The sequence below is a fragment of the Carassius carassius genome, chromosome 12 (assembly GCF_963082965.1).
Source record: "Carassius carassius chromosome 12, fCarCar2.1, whole genome shotgun sequence".
Lineage (NCBI taxonomy): Eukaryota > Metazoa > Chordata > Actinopteri > Cypriniformes > Cyprinidae > Carassius > Carassius carassius.
In genome coordinates, this window is record NC_081766.1 from 32,720,656 (window position 1) to 32,729,327 (window position 8,672).

At 34.5% G+C, this 8,672-nt stretch overlaps 1 protein-coding gene across 1 annotated transcript; it reads right to left on the minus strand.

Moving 5' to 3' along the window:
* Positions 1–1,090: 1,090 nt before the first annotated feature.
* On the minus strand, positions 1,091–4,934 carry LOC132155278 (aquaporin FA-CHIP-like). The gene is made up of 4 exons (XM_059564157.1): positions 4,510–4,934; positions 2,862–3,026; positions 2,544–2,624; positions 1,091–1,651 (listed from the first exon to the last, which is right to left on the minus strand). The coding sequence occupies exons 1-4, from the start codon at positions 4,864–4,866 to the stop codon at positions 1,475–1,477; spliced, it is 780 nt and encodes a 259-aa protein (XP_059420140.1). The 5' UTR covers positions 4,867–4,934; the 3' UTR covers positions 1,091–1,474.
* Between the last annotated feature and the right edge of the window lie 3,738 nt (positions 4,935–8,672).

Below are 8,672 nucleotides of genomic sequence, written 5' to 3' on the forward strand. Positions count from 1 at the left end.
TATGAAATATTTCCATTCATGTGCGGACTGCCTTTTTGGTTTGATTGACTTTGATTTTCTTCACATCATGCTCCTGTTTAAAAACATGCAGCACTTTGCTTCACTCTTCTCAGAGAAACCAATCTGAAAGAAAATGATGGTAAATCATTTCCACACAATATCACAACCAATGAAACTAGGACATGGTCTTAAAATCAACATCAGTTACATAAATTGTATGAACAATTACATACTTTGAATAATATTGTTATGCTTGTTTATAAATGTTTATATTGTGAAATACAAATTGGTCTTTGTGCATGTGCAAAAATAGAAAACCTAACTTTGTTTGGTGTAAGCTGTTCAGGCAGTTCTTTCATAAGCGTCTATCAAACACTGTTTCATATTGCTCTATGGCTTATAACATGTGTTACACCAAGATTGCTCTCAGATATGCTTCAGAATTGCATCAAGTTCACTTACATACACATATAAAAATATCCAGGTCACATTTCACACCAAAATCCTCCCAAAAAAATTTAATTAAATTTTTTTAAAAACTTTTCTCACATTCCTCAAAAACACATAAAATAATGCTTAATTTCTACATTAACATCGTTAAGACCCATGCAAGATTAAAGAAGGTTCAGTGTATGTATTCATTTAACTGATGCTTTTCAAGAAATTCTTGAACTACAGAAATATCAAAACATTTGAAATATTGCTATTATCAGGGTTCTGTGTCTTTAATGCTCTTGTTTTGTTATCTAGTCTCAGTTTGTAGTTGGAGTTCCTGTTTCCTTTCAATGATTTCGTGATTGTTGTCATTTGTGTCTCGCTACCCTTATTAGCCTTAGTATTTATAGCCCTCTTGTCCCTTTTAGTCCCTTCCCTTGCCACATTTAAACACAGCAGGGTTGTTGAAAAATTTATGCATACATCACCCCCCCCAAAAAAACAAAAACAAAAACTAGATTATTGATTCAGAAAAATGTAATTGATTGATATGTGATGGTTACCATTTGCATATGTGCGAGTCAAAAACATCAACTAATATTTAAACTTTTTGTCTTTGAATTTCATTTGTAATTTGAAGAAAAACACACATACCTTTAAGATTAAACATCCTGAAGTTTAATTACAAAACAACACTATCTATGTGTACACATAATACAATACAAAGTGAAAAAGGTTCTGTTCTACATTTTGAGAAAAAGTAGAAAATAGTGAAAACTGTATAAATTTCCTGAGGTACATACTGATTCACTAAATAAGAGTAAAAACAACATCAACATCAGCATCAAAACAAAAAACTCTAATCAGTCAATACAAAATGTTAGCTGTCTCTCTGAACAACTAAAAAGACGGTTTTACATTTGCAATCCCACACTGTCATATAGTCAATTAATGCTATCTCCCTGTGGGAGAACAGGTATATTTACAGATGTTTTGTGGTCTTGAAGAATATCATACACTAAATACGCAGAGTATCAAATCACTTAGATGACATCTCGACAGCAGGGGGATCGTCAGTATTGACGTCGTAGTCTGTGGCCGGGCCGGACACCAACACCCTAATGCGGTCAGGGAAGTCGTCCAGTTTAGGGAAGAGCAGGAAGTCATAGACCAGCGCAGCCGCCACACCTCCACACATAGGGCCTACCCAATAGACCTGGAAACAGTAGAGAAATCATTAAAAAACACTGACCGGAAACAACAAATTCAAAAATATTTATGCTTATAGTATATTTGTACTTATAGTAAAATTTCTTTGCCAGTGCTAAAATGCTAAGCTTTACAGTAACACTTTAGGGAACACTAATAACTAAGAGTTTTTTTTTTCTTTTTTGACAAAACTCTTTATTTGCTGCTTATTAATATTTAGTAGTTGTTGGTAGTTGTTAAGTTTAGGTATTGGGTTAGATTAAGTGATCTAAAATATGGTCATGCAGAATAAAGCATTAATATGTGCTTTACAAGTAATAATAAACAGCCAATATGCTAGTAATATGCATGCTAACAAGCAACTAGTTGATAATGATAGTTGGTCCTTAAAATAAAGTTACCAGTTATTTTTTTGAGTTGTTGTTAGTACATGTGGTTGGTTACTATTGCAAAAAAAAAGTCAAAATTACATTGGAGTATATTTTACGAGAAAATACTTTTTCCGTTTTTCTACTTCAAAATGTTTAATTCAATGTGTTACTCTCCATTTCTGACATTTACTAGTAAATGACAGAATTTTCATTTTTGGATGAACTGTCCCTTTAAATAGACGTCTCTGCATGTACATGTGCTATCTGGGACCCTATGTACACTAAGTAACCCTTAGCAAACAATACACAAACATGTGATTTAACCAAGTTTACTATAGATTATTCTTGACTAGGCATTCATTTAAAACAATATCATTGTTACTCATTAACTATAAAAGTTCAACACGAGTCGATTCTGTCTTCTGATAAGATTCTGAATGGTTTATATTTAACATATTCCTTCTCTAAAAATTTTCTGATATCATGATATCATTTTCAAAGGAGAAACAGAAATGTAATTTAATTTACCCAGTGGTTGGTAAAATTTTGAAGAATCACTGCAGGGCCGAAGGATCGAGCCGGATTGATTCCACATCCCGTGAAACTGATCTACACAGAAAACCAAAAGAGTCGTGGGTGAAATAAGCTTCACATTTTTTAATTGCTTAGGCTACCTTACTTTTATTTCTCTTAAAGCAAAAACTAATTTACATAACTAAGCATTGCTCTGTTTGTCTCATGTTGCTTTATGCATTCATATGGCAACCCTGTTAAAATGTACAACAGTAACAGGAACGCTGATGCAGAAAAGAGACAGCAGAAGAAGAGTGAATGCTGATTACTCACAGCTGTCAAATGGCCCAAACCAACACTGAGGCCGATGGCCAGAGGGGCGGAGCCTGTCACATCCCGCCTTCTTTTGTCTGTGGTTGCTATGACACACAACACTAGCTGGAAGGTAGCGAAGAGTTCAATACCAACACCTTGACCGGGAGAAATATTACTGCTTATCTGTAAATAAAAAGATTAAATTTAGTTAGATTTGTGTGTAAGTTCAAACTATACTAATCAGTATTTCTAATCACTTATTTGCATAAGCATCACAAATCCATTTAAAGCTGAGGAAACACTCATTTGTCACTTACAAAAATGAGGTATAAGTAAAAATAATCATGTAAATTGCACATTCGAGGTAAAAAAAGAAATAGTTTTGGGTTTGAGGACAGCTGTCTGATGTCACGCAGCAATAACATGTTTACTGGCAAAGCAAACAAGTGCATTACGCCTTGAAATGTAAAGAAAACATAATCACTGGAAATAAGGCCACCTCTGAAGACGGATGATAAGAGTGTCTTTACACACGCCCATTCACAGCGACCGACTCTGACGCACTGAGCAGGCTTACTTCAGGGAGCAACTATTATAGTTTCTGTTCATATTTTAAATCAGTTTTTATTTTTTATATTTTCTGTTGTCATTTTCAAATTTCCATATAGATTTATTCATTTAGAATTTTTATTTTAGTTTGTTAAAAAAGTTAAAGTTAATGAAAATGATAAATGTATATAAATATGCATGTATGTATTTAAGAAATGTTGTTTAAAAATTAAATATATTTATATATATAATAAAATATAATTATATATATATATATATATATATACATGTAAATATTTTCAAAATATATACTGTATCTGTGTGCATTTGTATAAACATAATAAATATACACAGTACACATACATATATCATAAAAAAAAAAAAAAAAAAAAAAAACTCTTTTTTTTGATCCAATTAATCACAATTATTGTTTAATCACATAATTGTTTGACAGCACTAATATATATATACACTCTAAAAAAATATACAAAATTATACGACATTTTTTTAATATATATAAAAATATACAATTATATATATATATATATATATATATATATATATATATACTGTATATATATATATTTTTTTGTTATCATTTTATATATTTTTTGTAGAGTGTATACATTAATATAAAAATAACCCAGGCACTAGGTTTGTTTACCTTTTTTAATTGTATTTTTTACGTTTGGTAAAATAAGTACCAGCATACCATAAAAAAGTACAATATCAAAGCTGTTACCTAAAGGACAGATTTTTGCTTGTGTGCTATTTGAACCCTTCAAATGCTTTTCTTGGTTTAATCTAATATACTGTAGTTAGATTTGATTGTATTCTTGACTTACATTAAACCTAATTTAAATTGGATGTATTTTTAACAGTGCAGAAAAATGCTATATTTCTCCATCTTGCTTCGTAACTAATTATTAATTCATGCAATTTAACATGATCTATTCTCTAGACTTAAAATTTACATTCAGTTGCAGATCATACATATTGATTATTTTAAAGTAGCAGGTAGACTGAATTGGAACTACGATAAGTGATTCAGTCATGTAAACAGAGCAGTCCGAGACAGGGGTGAGTCAGCAGAGAAACTGAAAATCAGCGTACTCACCGTATTCAGCCCCAGGGCATTCCCATCAGTGACGCCATACACGATGCCGCTCGCCAGCGCTGCACCAAACATCTGGGCCACAATATACATGACAGCCTTCAGCAAGCTGATCTGACAGCTGGCCAGCAAGCCCAGCGTCACAGCTGGATTCAGATGGGCTCCGCTGATGTGACCCAGGCTTTGGGCAAGAGTGGCGATGGACAACCCAAACGCAAGTGCCACCTTGACCTCCTGATCGGGTCTGTCATTGTTGGGGTTTCCAACTGCAGCTGTAATGCTGAGGAAGATGAAGAGGGTCATACCCACCAGCTCGGCCAAAACGGCCCTCCAGAACGCCTTGCTCTTCAGCTCCTTCATGACTGGCAGCTCTGGGCACGCGGATGTGTTAGTGTGGGGGTTTCTGAGGGCACTGAGTAAGTTTCTCTGCCAAAAGAGAGTATTTATAGGGCAGGTCCTGCTAATGAAACAGGGGGCGGGTTTAAGTTATAGAGGCAGAAAGAGTGAGTAAGAGAGGAGGAAAGGCAGGCAAAACTAATGAGAAATCCTTAGTTTTTCTTCCCCTTTTCAACTCTCGTTTCTTTAAGTATATCAGAGAAGTGCCTAAACATCGAGCTCTATTTGATTTGAACACCAAAGCAGCTAAACTTTTATTCTGTTCCAACAAACTAGTGCATTGTTACTAAACTTTAACTTCCCTTTATACACTGTAGCCCAAGAAATGATTTGGACTCTTAAGCCACAGTTATAACATATGAATACCATTGCATTTTGGCATATGCAAAAAAATAACTTTTTTCTGAGCTATATTATGTTTTTTGCTGTTTTCAGAGTCAAACAGTGACACCCAAAAGTGAACCTTCACACACATTCTTCCACATATTGTATTAATGCTATCTGCACTCAACACCTGATTCTTATTGCCTAAATACAGTCTTTAGAGGACATCTGCTGTCAGTGCTTTGAGGATTTATCTGACTCCTGCTGCAAATGAACTTGTGTTTACTTTGTTTGTTACGGTTTTGTACTCTAGTTACTGACTGTGAATTACACTGCACCTGTTCAGTTCCTGTCTAAATTGATGTTTTTATGTCCTTTAAAATCAAACTCTAATTAATTTTGAATATATATAAGAATCTAGCAATACTTGAAGCCAAAGTGGTCATTTGTCTTTAACACAGCAGGCGATGAACTGTACGCTCATAAATATAGAATATAAAGAAAGCCAAATTCTGGCACTCTTTGGTAATATAACTAGAGAACATCAGGATCTGCAGAAGACAAACATGTAATCCCTGCGAACGACTTTGTAGATATGTCTGACAGAGAACTGTTGATCCAGGGTCTGTGCCAATCGAGATATGACTCAATGGTAAATCATGTTATCTGCATCCTCATAATTATTTTCTAACTATTCTCACTACTGTTTGGCTTGTTTAAATGACCTTATTTCAGATTGGTCTTTTCTTGTGAATTTTGGATTTGATTCTATTCTATATAGATTTGATTCTGTATTTTATGATTACTATCATAATATACTCCTTATGTTCAGTTCTTATCAGAAATACAATTCTTGACCTATTTTCAGTAGTAAAATACTCTTGTTGCAGATATTCTCAATTGTCTCTCTAGTGACAGTATTTACACTGATATGGATAGCTTACATGAAGCATACAGTGTCGCTTTTTCAGATATATGAAGAAAAAACAGGCTTTCAAAAGATTGAAATTGTTTTGCAGGCACTCAACTGAGCAAATCGGATACTAGAATTTTCCTAGTAAATTATTATAGCTTTTAATTGTTATAATGCCGCTGACTTATATTATTATTAGGTTTAGAAATGTGTCTTTTTTATCATTGCTGTTGGTTTGTACTACTTGTTCTGTTCTGCTTGTATCAGCATTAACCAATCTGTAATTATTTGACATTTTTCAAAGTGCGTTTAAAATAATTTGCACAGAGTAATGATGTGCACTCAGCTGAGTGTGTTGTGTGAGCAAGGACTGATTAGCAAACATTAGTTCTGAAAACCTCAGTAAAAGCTCATTTAACTCCCTCTGAGATATGTGTAGGATGAGCAATGTCTCTTTAATGGACTGTACAGGGCAGAAGTCAAAAGGCTCTTCATAAATCTCATGTCAAGCAATCAGAGACACTTGAGTCTCTTGGCTGTGTTCCATTAATCCAGACACTTTGCCTGTCAGATCACTATAAACATGCAAGTCATCATTTTAGGGCAACGAAAGCTCCGAGCATTGCATGAAGATAAACATTCCACAATCAGTATGCTTTGACTACTATACACTGAATATTTTATAATCTATTTTTTTTAGGTTATAATGGAAGAATGCTTGCTTCATTACAAGGCTAAACAACATTATATAGAGTGTATTATATATATATATATTATATACAGGCCATCTTGAATCCTGTAGGAAGGTAGAGCAGGACGACTCCTCCAGCAAAGACAAATAATGTCTGTGAACAGTGGCAGAACATCTGTCCAGAAACACTCATATGCTCTTTGCTGATGACTTCAGTGGACTGTACTGAAAAAAGTACTGAAATAATAAATGATGTGGATCCCTACAATGAAAGATGTTTGTGTGTACCTCTTCTGTTAAAAAGTCTATAATTTCTGTGATAAATGCAGGAGACAAAACCTGTCAAAGAGTTTCGTGGCTCAACTTATTTGATAAGGGAGATAATGTTTTACTATGACGTTTGCCACGCAAACATGTCAGATTACACACAGTGCTTGGAATGCATAGAAGCCTGACATAAAACACACATGCACATATCCAGGCGTAGTGAGAAGATGCAAGCATGTACCAGCTAGTACCATTCATATGATAAGATGGAGAGAAGTAGATGAGATAAAGCAAAGCATGGGATAGAGATTGTTAAGAAGTAATTTATTAGAGGTATTTACGCATAGGCGTAGTCAGATTACATTGTGAGAGCCCTGAGATCCATCCAGCCACAAAACATTGTGTGACAGAAAAAAAAAAGAAAAAAACCTCAGCTCACTAATTGCTCACATGCACCTAATTGCTTCATATCGCCGGCAGGCAGAGGAATGCCTAAACAAAGGCTGAGATCCGTGACAGCTATTGTCTTCATGGGAAATGAAGACTATCCATTGAGAACTTCAAAAGAGGAGGTTTGAGAGGAAACCAGGGGGTGGGAAAAACAAGCATGTGTATTTCAAAGAAAAGAACTGAGAAATAAGGAAGCTGAAGTGTCTTGATAAACATCCAGAAGGCATGAGCTTATAAACACTTTTTGAGAAAAATTGGTAAAATGAGTGGTGTTATTTCTACAAAAACTACTACCACAATGCTGGGGCTGTCCTGAGTGGTTGTTCTAGGGCATTTCTGTGCAGTTTTTAAGATGGTAGCTACTGTAGGTTAAGTAGTTTCTTATAGAAAGCAACAGTCGAGTTCTGAAAGTGAAAACTCCATTCATTTGAAAAAAAAAAAAAAAAACCTGACAGCTCTCCTGTCCTCATTTTGAAAGAAATCGTGATTGAGTTTTGTGTCGAGAGGCGTATGTGCTGTGGAAACATGATGTTACTGTAGTTCTAGACTAAATGCAAACATGCATCTACAAATCTTACTTGCACAAAAATAGATTCAGTATTTCTCAATATGAAAATAGACAGTGAAATGCAAACTAAAAATATGACACACACCTGCAATAATTAAATATTTTAATTAACATATATAATATTTTTCCTTTATTTATTACAGTATGTATTTATTCCTCTTTTATTAACCAATGTCTTTGCTGCCGACCTTTGTTGATCCAATTCAACCATCCTAATAATCAAAAATGAGCATCCTATTCTTCAAGCAATCTAGAAAGGTTTGTTTGAGCTGTGCCTTCTACTGTACAGACATGAATTTACAGTTCCTTCAGCCTGAAGCCTGAGGCTTCTTCATTTCACTTTTGGTGTGAAAGGGCTTTAACATTTGTTAAAAATAGCATCTAAAAACAAACAAGTGAGCCCAGCCCAGATGAGAACAGGGGCTGCGTTTTTGTAAGACCACACAACACTGACATACTATGACATCCGCCTGCATCTTCCGGTTTCCAACAGTCAGATGAAGTGAGAAAAAAAGTGTTTATGACATTTGAAATCTGGATATTTATCGTACAAAAAT

What these genes read in the sequence shown, in the direction of transcription:
- LOC132155278 (XM_059564157.1), bottom strand. Translation starts at nt 4,866, where the DNA reads ATGAAGGAGCTGAAGAGCAAGGCGTTCTGGAGGGCCGTTTTGGCCGAG. An exon ending in ATGCCCTGGGGCTGAATACG is followed by an intron (nt 3,027 to 4,509) that starts GTGAGTACGCTG and finishes TTTTATTTACAG; the next exon opens with ATAAGCAGTAATATTTCTCC. An exon ending in GTTTGGGCCATTTGACAGCT is followed by an intron (nt 2,625 to 2,861) that starts GTGAGTAATCAG and finishes TTTTCTGTGTAG; the next exon opens with ATCAGTTTCACGGGATGTGG.